This window comes from Silene latifolia, chromosome 7 (assembly GCF_048544455.1).
Source record: "Silene latifolia isolate original U9 population chromosome 7, ASM4854445v1, whole genome shotgun sequence".
Taxonomy (NCBI): domain Eukaryota; kingdom Viridiplantae; phylum Streptophyta; class Magnoliopsida; order Caryophyllales; family Caryophyllaceae; genus Silene; species Silene latifolia.
In genome coordinates this window covers 107792324-107812970 of record NC_133532.1, presented here as the reverse complement: position 1 = coordinate 107812970, position 20647 = coordinate 107792324, and the positions used below count along the sequence as shown (strand labels likewise).

The 20647-nt window shown below is 36.6% G+C and overlaps 1 protein-coding gene across 1 annotated transcript; it reads left to right on the top strand.

Moving 5' to 3' along the window:
* LOC141590492 (beta-glucosidase 17-like) lies at positions 1 to 4128 on the top strand. Its single transcript, XM_074411082.1, has 10 exons — positions 1 to 61; positions 395 to 472; positions 564 to 651; positions 1322 to 1598; positions 2148 to 2263; positions 2370 to 2578; positions 3314 to 3348; positions 3463 to 3562; positions 3683 to 3797; positions 3960 to 4128. Exons 1-10 carry the CDS (start codon positions 1 to 3, stop codon positions 4126 to 4128), a joined length of 1248 nt encoding a protein of 415 aa, XP_074267183.1.
* Positions 4129 to 20647: the final 16519 nt, after the last annotated feature.

The window sequence follows — 20647 nt, the reverse complement described above, 5'->3', positions numbered from 1 at the left end:
ATGAAAAAGATCGGTTTGACTCATTTTCGATTTTCCATTTCATGGTCAAGGATATTACCAAGTAAGAAATAATAATTCTTGAAGGCTTTATTTATCAAGAAAATGCTTCTTAACAAATACTCCATACTTTTGAGATATCAAGAGATTGTCTTTATTTTTGGTCCACCATAATATTTATTCATTTAGTAATGTTTTTCAATATGCTTTTTTTATGAGTGTAATTTAGAAAATGCAACTAAATTTAAAAGTATAAGTAATATCATTCAAAATTTCCTATAAAATTTAAGCAATATATATTTTGTGAAAATATGTTTTTTGTTTGTGAAATAATATTGAAATCCTTCAATTATTGCTAACCGGTAGCAACTTTATCTTTTCGTTGTCAAAATTGTAGAAGGAACTAAAGCTGGAGGTGTGAATCGATTAGGGATCAATTTTTATAACAATGTCATTGATGAGCTATTAGCCAATGGTTAAAATCTTAATCTCATCTCCTATGGTTATATATTTGAGTTTCCATATTATTTAAGAGAAAAATTAATAAGAAATATATATTGTTGCAGATATACAACCTTTTGTTACTCTTTTTCATTGGGATGTTCCACACGCACTTGAGGAGGCATATGGTAGTTTTTTAAGCAATAATATTGTGTAAGTTGTCTTGCTCGAAAAATCTTTTACAAGTAAATAATATTCTCCATTTATTATCTCGTATGAGTTACTTTGCTCTTCAAACCTATCTGTGTACGAGAAGAAAATATATGACTAGTGTTTTACTTCAAACTTAATTGTAATTTCATTAAGCTATCTACAAAGAAACCATATTATTAACTATACCATAACTTAGAAATTCTAAACTACATACATAAAAAGTGTACGAAAAAAATACATGGACTTAAGTGTACACACATCATCTATGATGATTTTTAGTTAAAAATTTCAAATTTTTAGTAAACAGCTAGTATAGTAAAACTTGTCATCACATTGATGTCTTTCACAAACTCTAAATTAATCTTAACGTCAACTTATTATACGTCAAAATTTCAAATAGGTACAATATATACTCCCTTTTTTATTTTTCAAGGTGAAACTTTTAAAATATAGACAATTAATATGTTTAACATTATACAATATGCTACTGACCTATTTACATTTATAATAAAAATAATTTTCATAAATTAATTTTGACCAAAAAATTTATTATATGAATTACTAAAAAAAAAAAAAACAAAGTAACATCTTAGAGAACGTACAAAATCAAAAGGGAGGAAAACTTCAACTTATAGGGAGTACTAATTATGTTTGATCATTGAATTTACAGGTTAGATTTCGTAGACTTTGCTAATATATGCTTCAAGGAATTCGGTGATCGAGTGAAAAAGTGGGTGACTATAACTAAGCCAAATACTTATGCACAGTTAGCATATGCATCAGGTGATGAAGTACCTAATCGTTGCTCTCATTTGAAATCATCAGACACATCAATGAATGGTCCCCGATGTTTTGGTGGGAATTCTGCAACGGAACCTTATATTGTTGCACACAATTTGCTTCTTTCTCACGCCTCTATTGTTGCACTATATAGGCAAAAATACCAGGTTTCTTTTTACTTATTCTTCAATTCTCCATAAACAGGACCATCATTCATGTAGATGAAAAATTGATTTCCAACTATACTTACAAAAACTATATTTGTTGTTAACACTGTTAAAAAAAATTTTTAGATAGTACGCCCTGCATTCAATACTACTTGTCACATATTCCTTTTTGGTCCATACAACTCCACTTGTCACATTTTCTTATTTGATTATTTTTACGACAATATTGTCGTCGTGGAGTTATAAAATTTTCAATAAATGTCATTATATCATGTACAACATATACACAATGATGAGAAGTTAATTCTTGTCAAGAAAAAGTTTTATATATGTCTTAACACACAAGAATAAGATGATTGTTTAATTCGCTTTGTATCCATTAAACGACGGTTGAAACACTGAAATAGCTTAAAAAAAACTTCGTATAGTCCTTAATATGTTTTATGTAAAAAAACACGAGTAATTACAGGAGAGTGGGGACAATACTACCCAATGATATTTCTCTACTTTTGAGTATGTAATTACTGCTTATACGAATATAATTTTCAGGCTTCTCAAAATGGAACAATTGGAATTACAGTTGCTTGCAATTGGGTCGAACCATATGATTTCAAACCTAGAACAGTAAATGCTACGAAGAGATATTTCGATCACTCGTGTGGTTGGTGCGTATTACTAAAAAATAGACATAATTTTTTTTACTTACAAATAAATAAGCTATCATTTCACAAAATACTTATGCGTAGAATAATTACATTGTTCTTCATGTAGGTTTTTGAATCCATTGACTTTTGGTGATTACCCTGAGACGATGCACTCATTGGTGGGAAATCGATTACCTAAGTTCACAGCAGATCAATCTGTCATATTAAAAAATTCGTTTGATTTTCTAGGATTAGACTACTACACCGCATTTTATATACAGGAAGAAAATGCAACAACGCCTCATTACGACCTAGATGACCATGCCAAAAAAACGTGTATGTTCTTTATCATAACTTGGCTATCTATTTCTCCAATTATTTGTCTTTTGCTTCATATAATCAACAATATATGTATCTTCAATTCTTGATTATATGGTCTTGACTAAATTATTAGTGAGGATAAAACAATTTATATTCCAGTAGGTCCAATATTGATGAGACTAATCTATATGTTTTTATTAAATCGATAAAATAGATTATGTTCATTAATCAAAATATCCTTAAAATAGGATGACACAGATACGATACATTTGGGTTAAAATTGGAGGGATTATACCTAAAAAATTGTATATGGATCATGGATATATTATAGATTCCAAATTTGGATCTAGCTTAATTGGTCCATTTGCATCCATTTTTCTAAATCTCATTGTTATCCACACTTCTTAGACCTAATAATTCATGAAATAATAATTAGGCATGGATCGGTAAACATGTATCCTGAGTATTTCATACTTCTTTCTGCCAGAGTCCACACATACACGTAAAATCAAAATATTAAAAAATAAATGACGGTCTCTTTCAAATAAGAAAAATATAATAAATACTCTCTCTCATTCACTAGATTCACAGCATTTGTTAAATATATATGAGTATTATTTTATTCAAATACTATGAATCCAGTGAATATGAAAGAGTAATAATGATGGAGGGGCTATCATTTTATTAACTATAAATATTTTGTTTGGGCATGTAAGTAACAAGTTGATTTCATGTTCATGTTATTTTCAGTTTCTGATAAGGACGGAATGCACCTGGGAAAAAAGGTATATTTTTTCGTTCTATATACATATCGGTGCATGTTAATGTATTAATTACAAGTTTATTGATAACTTGGATATAATTTAACCTCTTAAATATTACATGGTATTTTTTTTCAGACTCCTATAGATTTTTATGATTATCCAACGGGTTTGGAAAATATAACATTATATTTGCAGAGGAATTACAACAATCCAGTTATAATTGTAACAGCAAATGGTAATTCTATACTAATAGATATATATGGGTTAGCTTCAATTATACACATTACAATTAAAGTGATGTATGCTCACATAAGATTAACTTAATTTTGTTTTTGATTTACCTTGTTTTGTGTAGGATACGCTTCTCTAGATGGAAGGAACAAAACTTACTCTAAGAACTTTTATATAAAGGACAGTGGACGAATTGAATACATACAGGGTCATATTGATCATTTACACAGAGCCATTAAGTACGTCTTCTTTCCAGCATACTTGTCGAAATAACCAAATAAATATTATATATAGCTGGCGTCATTTTTGAAAATAAAATGATGATGTGACATATTGCGTATTAATTTTTGACATTATAAATATTTATAATTGTATAACATTTGGGTAATTTATGATTTTAGGAGTGGTGCAAATGTTAAGGGATACATTGTCTCATCATTCATGGATAGTTTCGAATGGAATGCTGGTTATATAATCAAGTATGGCCTAATTTACATAGATCATAAGCACGATTTGAAGAGGTACAAGAAGAACTCGGCGAAATGGTATCGGAATTTCCTCCGGACATGAAGAAACAATAAGTTTTTACAATAGACTTAATTTACATGCAAGAAACAAAGCTTATCATAATAAAGTTTTAACAAATGTAATAATTTTGTATAATATTTTGATTTTTCTACTTGTTAATTAAGCATCTCATTGGACTGACATACAATAACACCCCATGCTAAATGAAATAAGTCCCATTATTAGCTCAAATGACTAGTGCTTAATGGATTCAAAGTAAAACTCATATCAACAAAATGCACATTCTTTCATGAACACCACAACTTGTTGCAAGATGCGGATTAAGGTAGTTAGAAAGGAGTTTATATATTTGTTATGAGTCAATGATTGTTTGTAAGTTGGGAATTTCTAATCTTGTTGCAAGATGCGGATTGAGGTAGGTAAGTTGTGGAGGCAGTACATTGGCCTCGAGTTTTGTGATGTGGTAGATTGTGGTGTTGAAATTTTCGTGATTGGATTATCATATGAACTACCTTGTGAATTTATTCATTGATTGAATATATATATATATATACATATATATATATATATACATATATATATATATATATATATATATACATATATATATATATATATATATATACATATATGTACATATATATATACATATATATATATATACATATATATATATATATATATCGGAGTTAGGATATATTAATAAGTTAATTGATAGTTTTAAGTGCGTGGATGAGAATATTATGCGATTTAGAATTTTCATGTCTCGTGATATGCGAAACGTGTTGCACTACGCCGATATATGATTTTATGATTACAAGTATATTTTAAATCTATTTTGAATTACAAATGATAAATAGCATAGTTGTGATATGGTTTTTAATTTTTCTGAGGCGATAGGATATGAAGATAGATAATAGTACTAGAAACGGAGCAGGAATGATAATTTAATGCATGTGACGTGTACTATTTAATATTTGAGATTTATTTATTAAATTATGACTATTAGCATGCAATTGTAGTAAGCATAATTAGCATAAGTTATAAGTTATGTGAGTACAACTATTCTTGTACGTAGTTTGATTACTTGGTTGATAATAAGGTAACATGTGAATCTTGTTAATTGTATGACGATAATTGTAATATCCGCCCTTTTAGAGACCTGTTGACCAGCGTTGACCGACCTCAGGGGTGGTAATGGTCCTTAGAAGTACGTGCTAAAGTGATCTTATGCTGTGAGTTAGGGGTGGTACTCGATAGAGTAGAGGCTACTCGATCGAGTAGCTTTGATACTCGATCGAGTAGGGGACACTCGATCGAGTATCGGGTTTTCACCGAGGGTTTATAATCGCGTTTTGTTATATCTGCAATCATTTCCGCCTCATTTATTCAGATCCTTAGGTCGCCTCTTTCCCATCCCTTCACCATATAACCTCCATGGAATCCTTTGAAGGTCCTTGTGCCTTAGGAGAGCATAGCTTGAGTCGGGTAGCGGTCCTTTTCCAGGTTTCCCCTTGTAGGTATGTCGTCATCATCATCCGCTTCCTTGTCTTTGCTGTTAGGGGTTGCTTGGTAGTGATAGATGGTTGGTTATATATATAGGTGTTTCTTGGTTGCTGGATGTGGCGTGTGTGGACATGGAATGGTTGCAGTTGCTTAAAGGTAGGTTCGCCTACTCAGTTTCTGTGGATGGTCTAGTGTGTCGATTGTTGTGTCGTGGTTGTTGTGTTGCATTGTGTTTGTGTGGCAGCGTACATGCGGTAGTCGGTTGGTGTATTCAGTTTGTTGGTTGTTGTTATATTGCAGTTGTCTTTGATTGTTTGTCTCTGGTTCTCGAGGCGCGCCCTCGGCTGAGTGGGGTCACTTGCGGGAGTGGCTTCACGCCCTAGTTTCGTCCTCCGTGGAGCCCGCCACGGGAGGGGATGTGCACATTAATGGGACAGGGTTATCGCCCGGTATGATGAGCGGGGATTTGGTGAGTACGGCTGCGGTCCCCCCACTGGCAGGGCTGGTCCAGTGGACAGTCGGTGACGAAGATTGACTGGAGTGGGTGTGATTGTGTGTGTGATCGTTTGTGCCATGTTGTGTTGATAGATGTCGTTGGTTTTGTCGTGTCTTATCTTAGTACTGACCTTGCGTGGTTGTCTTGTTGTTTTATGTGTCTGCCGTGATCCCTTATGGTGAGCAGTCAGTCTTAGCTGGTGCTGATGTCGTTGATAGCTGAAGTCCTGGCGGGGATGAGTCTTCACGAGTTCTGATAGAGATACTGTGTAGCTCACGAGTTGTATCTTTATTTTGTTAAGTTGGTTGTAACGCTTGTAATATGACTATAAATGTTCTTTTAAGGACTTTTGATGATTACTTACCTCGGGCAACCGAGATGGTAACGCCCTTATATGCTAAGGAAGGCCTAGTTAAGGCTCCTCTGAATATGGGGGTGTTACAAAGTGGTATCAGAGCGACGATTTTGGAACCTGTAAGCAATGAACATAATGAACGTAGTGAGTCTAATTAAATGAACCTGGTGTATGTACGATGGGAGCCCCAGCTGATGATAGGTTTTGGGTGAGTAGGCGTCCTCATTTCAAAATCTTGGCCTCATTGTACTTAAGCCAGTCACTTGTGCAATGTGTGATGATTAATTTGTGCAATGTTTAATGGTTGGAAGTTTCCGCTGTGTGATGATTAATTTGTGTAGAATAGTTTGCTTATGATTGAAATCGGAACATGATAGTAATACATTTGAATGACATATGGAAGAATAACTATCGTTAATTATATGTTTTACATTAACATGAGAATAAGCTGATAGCAATGTGGTAAAACGAGTTAGATATGATGTAGTGACATAATTGTGAATATGAGTGACTCGGTAACAGGTAAGTCGTGTGGTGTGAATTTGTTGTAGCGTAACGCGATATGAATCTTATCTGATGAGACGGTATGGTATGCTTGAGTAGTAATGGTAATACATGAGTGAGTATGATAACTAGTGACGAATTCCGAACATAGTTTGGAATCGACACGCGATATTGTTTTTGCAGGAATCTTCAATTTACTTCGTATTTATGACCGAGTACTCAAGCTTACTTGACCGAGTGCGAGTGCTTACTAGACCGAGTAGACCTCACTCGATCTAGTTAGGAAGCTATGACGTTGGGATGTGGAAATTTTCAGCAGATACTCGACGAAATAGCACCTACTCGATCGAGTAGAGGGCACTCGATCGAGTACCCTAGGCACTCGATCGAGTAGGCTACAGTACAGAGGCTCTTACGGGTTTCTTAAAACCCTTATTTCTTCTTATTCCTCTCATTCCATCTTCCTTATTTCGAAACCCTAAGCCCTAGATCTCTCAAAACTCTTCTATCCTTGTGTTGGTGGTGACTAATTTGGGGTTGCTTTCTTTGTTTGATTTCAGAAAAGTATGAATTTCTTCCCTATTTACATGTTTGTAATTGTTATAATATGATTCATATGCTTCCCTTTCATGATTGTTGATGATTAATTGCTCCAAAAATAGAATAGAAATTACCAAATTGGGGACGAATTTTCTAGGGTTTGCAAAAATCAAAATTGATTTTGGTTGATTTCTACATGTTGGATGGTGAAATTGAGTACTATGTGTTGTATATGCCATGTTGACAATTGGATTTTGGTAATTTTTACCTTAAAACTTGCCTTAAAACTCCGTCTTAAAAGTGCCCCAAGTTGAAATTCGTTTTCTATAATTGAGATTTTGTGTTGGATATGAATGCATATGCAAGAGTTAAACTTTTAATATGGTAATGGTGAAGTTAATTGTTGAAGGATATGTCAATTTGTTACAGCTGTAGAGACCGTCTGAATAGTCTAGTTGAGTTAATTGCTTGTAATGTTGAAGGTTGATGATGACATGTTTTAAGTTGCCTTTCTATGAACATATATGAATATCTCACATTTATCAAGTAATTATATGAGGTAGCATTTGAGCCATGCCATGATATCCGAATTGGTTGAGTAGGTTGTGTTTATCATGCTAAACTTTTCACAGCTATAGAGATCGTCTGAGTTACTATAAACTGCATTTATATACCGAATTGGGAATTTGTTGGTGAAAGTGTGTACCTAGCTGAGTATTCAAAGTTCAATTGTCTGAATTATGTGCTTTACATGCCTATGCAAGTTTGTTTAAATCGTATGCTGAAACAGATGCCGAGACTAAACATAGGGACCCGTCAGAGTAAGAGGGGGAGGGCTTCACAGCCCGAAGTTGGGGAAGGTAGTGGACCCGTAGTACCCGCTGTACCCGCTGTACCGGAGTACCCTTCAGTGGTGTTTGTGGACTTTAAACAAAGAGAGAGATTTGTAGCGTTGTAGAAACGCAAAATGAGGCCTACCCGTTGTGTGGATACCACACTTCTTGAGGACTTGGGAATTGAGACGGATGTCCGTCACATCTTTGAGACTTTGGGGTTTATGGGGTTTTATCGGTTGAGGAAGCATTCCTACCCTTTTCTTACCTTGGAGTTTATGAGCTCGTTTAATTACGAGCCAGCTGCATAAACTGTTGAGTTTCGTTTGATGAACACGAGCTTCGTGTTGACCATGGACCTTTTTGCTTCTCACCTTGGGTTGGCCAAGCCTCCCAAGGATTCCATCAGTGAGATCCCATCCGAGTGCGGTGTCTGCCGACTCATGCCTTGTCTTTCCGGAAAGCCAGCTCCCACCTCTAGCAACATGTTGATTAATGATGTTCAACATGTTACATTGAGGATCTTCCTTCGTTCTTTGTCAAACCTCCTTTACGAGAGGCCGGATATGAGTAAGCTGAACAATCATGAACTGTTGCTTTTGATGTCTTATCTGAACCCGGAGCGGACCGAGAGGGTGGTCTTTAATGCTCCCGCCATGGTGTGTGCTAGCCTTGCTTTGATGGCTACTTCCACCACCCGGTACCTGAGTTGTGGTGCTATCGCCACTCGACTAGCTGAAAAGCTAGCCTCCTTTGAGGCTTCTTCTGAGTATGTGCCTCTATCTACATCGGTGCCTACGATGGACAGAGACTACTACCTCGACCTGAAATGGTTGAGAACTTTAGCTGATGGCAGCCTAGCTTGGAGGGTGTGGGGTATGAGCTGGATGAAGATTCCGGCTCCTGAGCACCTCCCACCGGCAGAGCCGTTAGATCCGGTGGTGGTGGCTGTTGACTCCGATGAGGAGGAGGAGGATGACGATGCACCTCGGCAGTTGCAGACTTACCTCATTGATGACACGATCCATCAGGTGATGCCCGAGCCAAAGAAGGGGGAGAATGTGGCAGTGGTGGAGGAGAGACCCAGGTTGGGGAGAGGACCTCGTCGGGTGAGGGCGAGGACAGCTGAGACTAGACCACGACCGACAGCACCACCGCAGCAGCATCCTTTTCCTTGTTACCCCTACCTCGACACCCCGGAGACGCATTCGAGCTACTTGGCAAAGAGAGTGTCATCTACCTTGACACTCCGGAACATGCATGAGATGGCGTATGCTCAGGGGATTGGCACCGAGGGACCGCATCTGGTGTGGTGGAGCGGAGTTGGGGACTATAGTGGGGTTTTCCACTCTTACGGGGTGGATCAGTCAGCTTAGGGGACACCTCAGTCCTTTGCTTATGGTTGCTTGACCCCATGGTATGGGAGTCCAAGAGCTGGAGCGGGGGTTGATGCGGGTATCGGGTCATCGGGAGCGGGCACCTCGGGAGGAGATGGTGGTGGAGATGAGATGATGGATGAGCAGCAGCAGCAGTAGGAGTGATACTCCTTTTCTTTATCCATGTTTATGGTTGATGGTGTTGGACGATGGTAGTTGTTGTTAGTTAGAACTTTTATTTTGGTTTGTACGGATGGCCATAAGACCGGATTTGCTAGTTTGACCTTGTTGCAGGATTTGGGGGGGAGGGGTCGGGAAGTCATCCCGACTCGTGTTATGTGACGTTTATATATATATATATATATATATGTGGTGTTATGACAGGTGTTTTCTAAGGTTTGACCCGTGGTTACTCGACAGAGTGCCCCACACTCGGTCGAGTAGCTGCAGGTGTGACGGAAATGAGGTATTCTGATCTCAGGACTACTCGATCGAGTACCCAAGACACTCGATCGAGTAGCCAAGACACTCGATCGAGTACTGGGCACTCGATCGAGTACCCTATATACTCGATCGAGTAGCACTATTACAGGAACTTTTCGTAAAATTAAAATTTTTTAATGGTTATATAATTACATGTTTGGTGTTTAACATGGTTATTGATGATTAGTAACACATTTGAACCGTTAATTGCATATGTTGGAAGTCGTGCTTGGTTTGTAGAGGCGTATTCGTAAGAAATAGTGAAGTTGTAATTGTTTCTTATTGCATTCATTTTTACATCCGTAATGTCTGCTATTTATAATTCACCGGAATGGTGTATTTCCTATCTAAATGTACAAATGAGATAAACAGGCACTCTTGACGTCGGCTAGTTATTCGTATATGCTTGCACGTGTTTTATGGTTAATGGTTATCGAGGTAATGAGTAATGTCAATAAGGAATGATATGGGTTATATATATGTGTCCAAACGTAAGTAGTACATAACATGTGTAGTGTTTTGGTGGTGAACTTCGGGGACGAAGTTCCTTTTAGTAGGGAAGAGTAATATCGCAAAATAAAAAGGCCGTTATGGTAATTATTTTGTTGTTTGTTTATAAGGTTTTCTATTACTTTGATTACATTTCTTGTGTGAAGTTGTTAAGGTTTGCGTTGGTGTGTTGATAGTATGTTTTAAAAGACGGTCATAAAGAGATAGTTATGATGTCATGTGTTGGAATAGAATCGAGTTGTTGAGTAACATGGTGGTATAGTCATGCGGCGTGTTGATATGAGACATGTTTTGTAATCTCGTAATCTTATAATGTGTGGGTAATCGTTGGTCGTGCCGGTTTATGTTGTGAGGTTGATATTTTAAGTAGTGGCTTGTAAAGGTTGATCTATATAGAGCGTTAGACAGTTGATGATGATGACATGGGGGATGGTATTTTCGGGGAGTAGTGACCTATGTCGAAAGAGTAGTGATGTCGTTTTGTTCCCGTGTCTTGTGCTTTGAGATAGGTGAGTTGAACTTCGGGGACGAAGTTCTTTTAAGGGGGGAAGACTGTAATACCCGCCCTTTTAGAGACCTGTTGACCAGCGTTGACCGACCTCGGGGGTGGTAATGGTCCTTAGAAGTACGTGCTAAAGTGATATTATGCTGTGAGTTAGAGGTGGTACTCGATAGAGTAGAGGCTACTCGATTGAGTAGCTTTGATACTCGATCGAGTAGGGAACACTCGATCGAGTATCGGGTTTTCAGCGAGGGTTTATAATCGCGTTTTGTTATATCCGCAATCATTTCCGCCTCATTTCTTCAGATCCTTAGGTCGCCTCTTTCCCTTCCCTTCACCATATAACCTCCATGGAAGCCTTTGAAGGTCCTTGTGCCTTAGGAGAGCATAGCTTGAGTCGGTTAGCGGTCCTTTTCCAGGTTTCCCCTTGTAGGTATGTCGTCATCATCATCCGCTTCCTTGTCTTTACTGTTAGGGTTTGCTTGGTAGTGATAGATGGTTATGTTATATATATAGGTGTTGCTTGGTTGCTGGATGTGGCATGTGTGGACATGGAATGGTTGCAGTTGCTTAAAGGTAGGTTCGCCTACTCAGTTTCTGTGGATGGTCTAGTGTGTCGATTGTTGTGTCGTGGTTGTTGTGTTGCATTGTGTTTGTGTGGCAGCGTACATGCGGTAGTCGGTTGGTGTATTCAGTTTGTTGGTTGTTGTTGTATTGCAGCTGTCTGTGATTATTTGTCTCTGGTTCTCGAGGCGCGCCCTCGGCTGAGTGGGGTTACTTGCGGGAGTGGCTTCACGCCCTAGTTTCGCCCTCCGTGGAACCCGCCACGGGAGGGGATGTGCACACTAATGGGACAGGGTTATCGCTCGGTATGATGAGCGGGAATTTGGTGGGTACGGCTGCGGTCCCCCACTGGCAGGGCTGGTCCAGTGGACAGTCGGTGACGGAGATTGACTGGAGTGGTTGTGATTGTGTGTGTGACCGTTTGTGCCATGTTGTGTTGATAGATGTCGTTGGTTTTGTCGTGTCTTATCTCAGTACTGACCTTGTGTGGTTGTCTTGTTGTTTTATGTGTCTGCCGTGATCCCTTATGGTGAGCAATCAGTCTTAGCAGGTGCTGATGTCGTTGATAGCTGAAGTCCTGGCGGGGATGAGTCTTCACGAGTTCTGATAGAGATAGTGTGTAGCTCACGAGTTGTATCTTTATTTTGTTAAGTTCGTTGTAACGCTTGTAATATAACTATAAATGTTCTTTTATCGACTTTTAATGATTACTTATCTCGGGCAACCGAGATGGTAACGCCCTTATATGCTAAGGAAGGCCTAGTTAAGGCTCCTCTGACTATGGGGGTGTTACAATAATATGAATTAAATCAAAGCTAAATTTCGAAATTACGAGTAAATTGTCTGAACTTGGAATTTGTGTCATATGTCAAGTAATATGTAAGTTGTATTATGTCCAGTAACGAGATATGATGAATATGATATGTTATATAATTTAAAGCATTGGTATATATAAGCATGTGGTTTATGGGAGAAGATGGGTATAATAATTGCTAGAGCATAGATATTAAGTCGATGTGTTATATAATTACGTTATTGTTAAGAGTGCAAATTAGTTATGGAATGAGTATAATTCTGTGTGACTTAAATTCCTTCTTAGTTGGCTTTTGCATCTTATTGTTAAGACTCGCTTGATTATGTACTGTCATTATAAATTGGTGACCATGTTTACTAACTATATGTCTAATTTCAGTATCTACGAGTTAAATTGGGTTCTATATATTGAATCGGCATTAAAGTCTTTGTAAAGATTTATTTTAAAGGTTAAGATGTGTAAATTTATGTTGTTAACAATGTTTTCTGTAATAGGTACTTGTCCTTACGTTACAATATAAATAAGATGCTTACTTAAGGTGTTCTCACGGAATGTCTATTGTGGATTAAAACGTATTTAAATAATGGTGTTAGTATAAAGATTAATGACTAGTAGGTTGAAAGAGTCAAATGAATAAAGTGAATGTGTAATGTTACAAAAGAGAGATAAGAACTAGAGACTTTCGTATTATTTGAAGAAATTGTATTAGAATTAGTTACCTTAACTGTATTTGATGTGTTGACATGTATTAGGGACGAGTAGTTATGATTAACATGGGATCATGTTGGGAATGTGTGAAAATTGTGAAGAATGTAAGCTTGATTAATTTCTCAGATTTTTACCCTCATTTGTATTGGCTGCCGTTTTAGATGTACTTAACATCTATGGACGAAATGCTTATGTATGATAGTTTGTGTGTTAGCTTTCATTTGTCACAGCTTTCATGCTTAGATGATTTATGGTTTAAGAGAAATAAATGATTTAGTGAACAGTGGACAGAATGTTAGTGTGCATTCATATTTTCGACCCATAGTTTTATAAAATTTTCTATTTAATATGTACTTATAATTTATGGATGATTAAAACTCCGGTCTTTAAAATATTCGTAAACGTTTTCAAAATGATAAGTGACGTCAAAACTTGTTGTCTTGATATTTAATTGTTATTTTGCAAAATGACTCGGATTCATTACGATATGCTAATAAATTTCTGCTGTAACGCCCCGTAATTTCGGACCGTTAATATATTTCGAAAATAATTTATTAATCAAATAAAATTTGATATTTAAGTGTTTAAAGTAAAAAAAATAATTCAAAGAAATATAATTTTATTATATTTTGAAGAAAAGTATTTATTTTGATAGTTTCGAGATGTTTAAAAATAGTTTAAACCGTGTAAAACTTTTTATTTCGAAATAAGGGCGTATCGGGGGGAAAATGATAATTCTTTTGAACGTTGGGTAAACGAATTTGGAAATGGGTCGTATGAATACTCAATTTTCTTGTAATCTCGTGTTTAAAAACTTTGGTCTTGTCGGAATTTGCATTTGACTTACGGTTTTAATTATTATCGAAACGAGTCAAAAACCGACTTAAAAATCCCGACTCAAACCCGCTCTTTCCTTTCTTTCTCTCCTTTCCCGCGGACCACACCCCCTTCCCCTTCATTTTTTCTGATTTTCTTATTCTTATGTTCATCTTCAACCTTCCAACAACACCAAAACACCATTTTTGTTCATTTTCAAGCTAAAATCGCCCTAATTTCTTCATTTCTTATCGGATTTTCACGAAATTTACATTTCCGGAATCCCCTCGTCGAGATCTACAACCTTGTATGTTTTAATTTCAGTTTTCTTGAAGTTGTTTTAAGACGAATTTTGGGTAAAATTCGGTATTTATGCTTATTTGTGCGTTTTTATTGTTTATTTAGGTGAAGAATTGGAGGACGAGTTCGGGGACTCGTATATTGTCGAGGATAGCGGCTAGTTGTTGTTAGGGTTTGGGTTTTGAGGTGCTAATTGCTCATTTTCTAGCTTAAGGTAACATATTTCGAGTTACTCGACGAAAGATCGTCACATGCTTTGTTGTTTTTGTATGTTTTGTGATTTTTGTTTGAGTAATAATTTTCACATGATTAAATTTGATGCATGCATGTTTAATCCATGTATTTTTGTTAGTTTTAGTTAACAAGTTAGTATTGAGAACGATTAATTATGTTTCAGACGGTCTTATAATGAATAAAAATGGAAAAAAGAGGAGAAATGGTGGCGGCGGCGAGCAGGCAAAGAGTTCGAGCCCACGGGCTGGCCCGGGTCGGCCCGTTGCTTGTTTCGCGGTTTTCCATGCATTGTTCGTCATTTTAGGTTCATTAATGAGATAATTAGAATAAGTAAAGTATGGGTAAACTTTTGAATTAAATCAAATTAGTAATAAAAATTATGTTAAAGGTAAAAATTATATTTATTATGGTAGTTGCACATGTTAGTATAGGTTGGAAAATGAAATTGTAAAGATTAGGCTCAGAATGAATTATATAGCGATAATTGTAATGTTTTGTTGATTGTCCAAAATCGAGCCTTAGTCCCTTTGATCGATGCGATGTCGATTAATTGAGTGATTGGTCACCGCAATTTAACCCGCACTGCGCAGGGCTGGGGTTGCGGGTAAAAATTCGGTTGAATGAATTAGATAATCGGCCTTTTTCTTGCCTTAGGCCATTTATTATATCTCTATTTCACATGTGTAGTTAGTTGAATTTAAGTAACTTCTTATATTGTAGAAATGGCCCTAGATTCCCCTGAAGCCTTTAACATGGTTAATATTGTTAGAATTGGAAATTAGTATTGAATACTTATTGAGGATATTGTTGGATTGTTTGCTGAATAGACATTTATATAGCCTTTCACATGATAGAATGATAGCATTTATGTTGGTAAGTTGGACTTTTTGTCCTCTTATGGTTAAGTGGGTGTCTTACTTGTCTTGTGTGGTGTGGGCTAAAGTATTCAAGTGGGACTAGTGGGACTAGGTCCTAGGTGAGTATTTCGGCCTTCATCATAGATAGGTCTTTATAGTCTTTGACGAGTATATGTTCACTGCTTGATAGCCTTTGTGTTCCTGACTAGTGGATTTATATCCAAGTTGGGGCATGACCTCAGTTACTTATTTTGATAGTAAGTGGTCAGCTTAAGTACTAGCCAACCCTTTGGTGGACTCCTTAGGGTACTCACTTTGTTTTAGAAAAATTGTGGGTCTTGGGTGCGGTGGTGTGTATCCGCATGTCTAGGTCTCATGCAAATTTTAGGCTAGGGTTGTGTTGTGTCTTGGCCATGTTTTATTAATATTAACCGCCGAGCCAAGATACTGGTTCGATTACCTTCCCTACCTCGTGGTATAGACTCGAGTTACAAAGTGACTATTGACGGGACTAAGAACTTATGCCTGTCTTTGATATATTGCCCTTTCTTGTTTGATGATTCTATGAATCATAGAAGGTGAGATGCAAGCCGGCTATGGTTGATAGAGTTTGGATTACTATTTGTTATATGATTCACATGATAGTTTAGTTTGGTCAGTTTAGGGGTCATAGGTTAGATTACATGATAATTACATTGTTTATCATATTGTTTACATGTTACATTACATGTTACATTAATTTTGACGATTCGTGGCTGGGAGGACTCGAAGTTACTCCCCACTGAATTGTGGCTTTCGTGTTTGTATAAAATGCGATTGACAGGTTGTTGATGCTTTGTTGGGGTCACAGACGAGCTAGTGAGCATAAGGAACCTTGGACCTAGTTTTGGCTATTCTTATAGTAAACCTTTTAACTTTTGGTTTTGTAAATAATTTGAAGGGACATATGTCTCCCTTTTTCTATTTTGGGTTTGTATTATTACATTTTCTTATCGTTAGCTATGGCATGTAATTAGTTCGTTAGCATTGCAGGTTTTGGCACCCGCCTCTTGGGAATGTTGGAAATGTTGTGATTGGTTTAGAAAATTTTTTGAAATTACAGGTTTTTGGCTAGTTGAACCAATTACAAACATATCCTACCAGTTTTTCCGTAGAATTTACGCCTTTATTTATCGTTAATTTTAAGGGTGTCACAGTTGGTATCAGAGCTTGTTGCTCCCGACGCACGTTTGTGCACCCCACTTAAAACCACTTGACCTTTAAATAATAAACTTGAGAGATGGGTAGGATGGGTAGATTTAGGATTTTATGTGGTAGTCTGTTTGTGATTGCTAATTGTTAGGTACTAATTGATTTTCTCTTTTGTAAGATGGCTCTCCAATAGATGTAGATAATGCAATCTTACCTTAGTCTTCCAATCTCGTTGTTTATTCGTCTTTCAAATTCCTCTTCTCTCGCCTTGGTAACTACCTTTCAATTCTTTCTCCCGATTCTTCTTAGGTTCGTTTTCTTCTTATAATAAAGTCCATGTGGACACCTTCCTTTTATTCCGCAGGATAGTTCCCTTGTTCAAGAGAACCCGGTTTTGAGAGAATGTATCATTGGAGGGCGTGAACGAGTTGAGAAATTGATTGGTTAAGGTTTGAGTGGTATAGGAGAATATAACTTGGGATCCTTTGGTTAGACTTGTTAGTTGTGCATGATATGAGAGCCTAGTGAGTTGAGGAACACCTTTGGATTTATGTCTATTGAGAGCTTGTTTGTTCTAGATGATTGAGCATGGGTACTACCTTAGCACATAAGATGGAATGAACCTGAGCTACTTCATTTGAGAGTCTCGATGTTTCTTATGGAGAATTAAAGGAATGATAGTTAGCCCTAATCCTTGTAGGCCTTGAAAGGAATACAATAGGACATTGACGTTGCTTAATGGTTTGGTATCGTACTTTGGAATTAGTTAGTTTGTTAAACCTTTTGAGTTGACCAAATCTAGTATAGAGTAGCCCTTGTTGACCTTATTAATCATATCTGAATTTGGGAATTTTGGTGGAAAGTTGTTCGATGTAGTTCGTGAGTTCAAAGATGCGATTCTAATTTATGGTATCGGAGACTAGAAGTATTAAGTGGTGAATTGATTTTGGCTCTTGGAACCAATTGAGTTGAGGAAAACCTACCTTTGTGAGTCCTTGTTAATCCTATGATATGGTAGACTTTTGAGTCTTTGCTGAGCACCTTAGTGATGTAACTTTATCATAACAATCATAAGCTTTGAGGAGTGTTTGGTTAAGCGGTAACCCTTTCATTATGCCGCTGCTGTTCTCCCCCCCTTCTCTTTAGCATTTGTTGAACCCTGTTTTTATGCCGAAGTTTACGTATCTTCTTCTTGCCCGAAATATCTTCTTAACTCGAGTACCTCTTATTTCTGTCAACCGTTATTTTTACGGTCCGACTCCTTAGTTTCCTAACTTGTCAGGCTCCTGCATCCTTCGAAAATATTTTACCGTTTCTCTATTCCGTTATAACTCCTTATCTACTTAGTATAGTTGGTACCTTGTTGACCATGTTTACAGAGTTAGTGGGATGTGATTTGAGGATTTTTGTATTTTGATTTTTGTCGGGAATTAGTGTAGGAGTTTGTGTCTGTATTGGACCATGTGATATGAGAGCTAGATTTTTGGTGGAATTCTTATGATGGCAATGTTGTAGTCTCCTTGCGAGTTAAGGTTCGCGTGTTTTGGTGGTATAAGACCCACTTTGGTTTCAATTTGATGATGAGACTAATGGGATTAGTTTACCTGGGTGGAGTATTTCTATGGTTATTTTGGAATTGTTTTGGGCATTGTCGTTCGGGGATTGTCGTTTGTCATTTGATCCTTACTTCACGGAATTGGGGATTTATAGTTAAGTCTGTGGATTGTTATTGTAAATTTGGACCTTATATTTAATCCTTTGAGGAATCTTTCTATTGGAATTGGAATATTGTTGGGAAGTAGGATAGTGAACCTTGAGTAAACCGATCAGATGATTTGTGTGATGAACCCATTTATCTTATAGTTAGTGCTAATTATGGATTGGATAGTGCAACTTGTTGCTTGTGGGTTGGTTTCAAGCATGAATGCGTTTGAGAATATTGAATCTTGGTAAGGGTATAATATTGTTACTAGTTTCGACTTTGGATTTTGAGTTTGTTTGATGGAGGATACTGGTGGAAACATTTTGATTGGGAAACTGTTAAGTTATAATTGTAGAGGATAGGATTGTCTCAAGGATTAGCTTATGAGTAGACTTGTCGAGGAGTGGTTCAGATGGCTCTTTGGATTAGTGTGGCCTCTGGTTGTTGCCCTGTTGATGTTTGGAGGACCTAGTAGGATGACTCTGTGGTTGGATAATAGAGTGAACCTTTCTCGATGTACCGATCTTCCTAATTCCGATCTCCGACAATTGTCATTTTTGCCATTCTGGCTTGTTCCGTTGTGCTCGCCTTTATGGAACTCATTTGACCTCTTGAGTAAAACGTCTTGTTCGTTGACATCTTTATTGACTTCATCCAAAAATTCCACCTTTAAAAGTTCAATTCCTTCTTGTCTGTTGGGTGTGAGTTCCCTATCGCGACTTGCACTTCTCGTTCCCAAGTTGTTTTCCATCTTGCATAGATTCTTTATAGTTTTAGTAAACTTTTGGTTCATTTACTTGGAGTAAATTTACAAATTGACCTTTTTCTATAACATTTGAAAATGATTTCTCACTCTCTTTCAACCCTAGTGTTCGATTGGACATCTAAGCTATTTCTCGTTTTGTGTAATGATTCCTTTTCTTACTCTTTTTCTGAGTTACTAAGCCTTGTATAATCATAATTAGTAAAGATAGTATTCTTACTATAGAATTTTAAACTAAATGTTTGAAAATGCTTTTATGATTTTCAATGGTTTTAACATTAGTGAATGTTGAATCTTGTTGTTGGTGACGTCCCAATAATGGGTTTTCTCATTTATTGGTGTAGAAATATTTTTATATCTTAATATGAATATGGATGTTCTTGTCTGATCAACAAGAGTATCACCGTTTCATTGAAAAGATACCTATATTTTCTTATAACTATAATTTCTCCTTCTAAGTTTCGAGGGCGAAACTTTTTAAAAGGAGGGGTGATTGTAACGCCCCGTAATTTCGGACCGTTAATATATTTCGAAAATAATTTATTAATCAAATAAAATTTGATATTTAAGTATTTAAAGTAAAAAAAATAATTCAAAGAAATATAATTTTATTATATTTTGAAGAAAAGTATTTATTTTGATAGTTTCGAGATGTTTAAAAATAGTTTAAACCGTGTAAAACTTTTTATTTCGAAATAAGGGCGTATCGGGGGGAAAATGATAATTCTTTTGAACGTTGGGTAAACGAATTTGGAAATGGGTCGTATGAATACTCAATTTTCTTGTAATCTCGTGTTTAAAAACTTTGGTCTTGTCGGAATTTGCATTTGACTTACGGTTTTAATTATTATCGAAACGAGTCAAAACCGACTCGAAAAATCCCGACTCAAACCCGCTCTTTCCTTTCTTTCTCTCCTTTCCCGCGGACCACACCCCCTTCCCCTTCATTTTTTCTGATTTTCTTATTCTTATGTTCATCTTCAACCTTCCAACAACACCAAAACACCATTTTTGTTCATTTTCAAGCTAAAATCGCCCTAATTTCTTCATTTCTTATCGGATTTTCACGAAATTTACATTTCCGGAATCCCCTCGTCGAGATCTACAACCTTGTATGTTTTAATTTCAGTTTTCTTGAAGTTGTTTTAAGACGAATTTTGGGTAAAATTCGGTATTTATGCTTATTTGTGCGTTTTTATTGTTTATTTAGGTGAAGAATTGGAGGACGAGTTCGGGGACTCGTATATTGTCGAGGATAGCGGCTAGTTGTTGTTAGGGTTTGGGTTTTGAGGTGCTAATTGCTCATTTTCTAGCTTAAGGTAACATATTTCGAGTTACTCGACGAAAGATCGTCACATGCTTTGTTGTTTTTGTATGTTTTGTGATTTTTGTTTGAGTAATAATTTTCACATGATTAAATTTGATGCATGCATGTTTAATCCATGTATTTTTGTTAGTTTTAGTTAACAAGTTAGTATTGAGAACGATTAATTATGTTTCAGACGGT

What these genes read in the sequence shown, in the direction of transcription:
- LOC141590492 (XM_074411082.1), top strand. Translation starts at nt 1, where the DNA reads ATGAAAAAGATCGGTTTGACTCATTTTCGATTTTCCATTTCATGGTCA. An exon ending in ATGGTCAAGGATATTACCAA is followed by an intron (nt 62 to 394) that starts GTAAGAAATAAT and finishes TCAAAATTGTAG; the next exon opens with AAGGAACTAAAGCTGGAGGT. An exon ending in CATTTACACAGAGCCATTAA is followed by an intron (nt 3,798 to 3,959) that starts GTACGTCTTCTT and finishes TTATGATTTTAG; the next exon opens with GAGTGGTGCAAATGTTAAGG.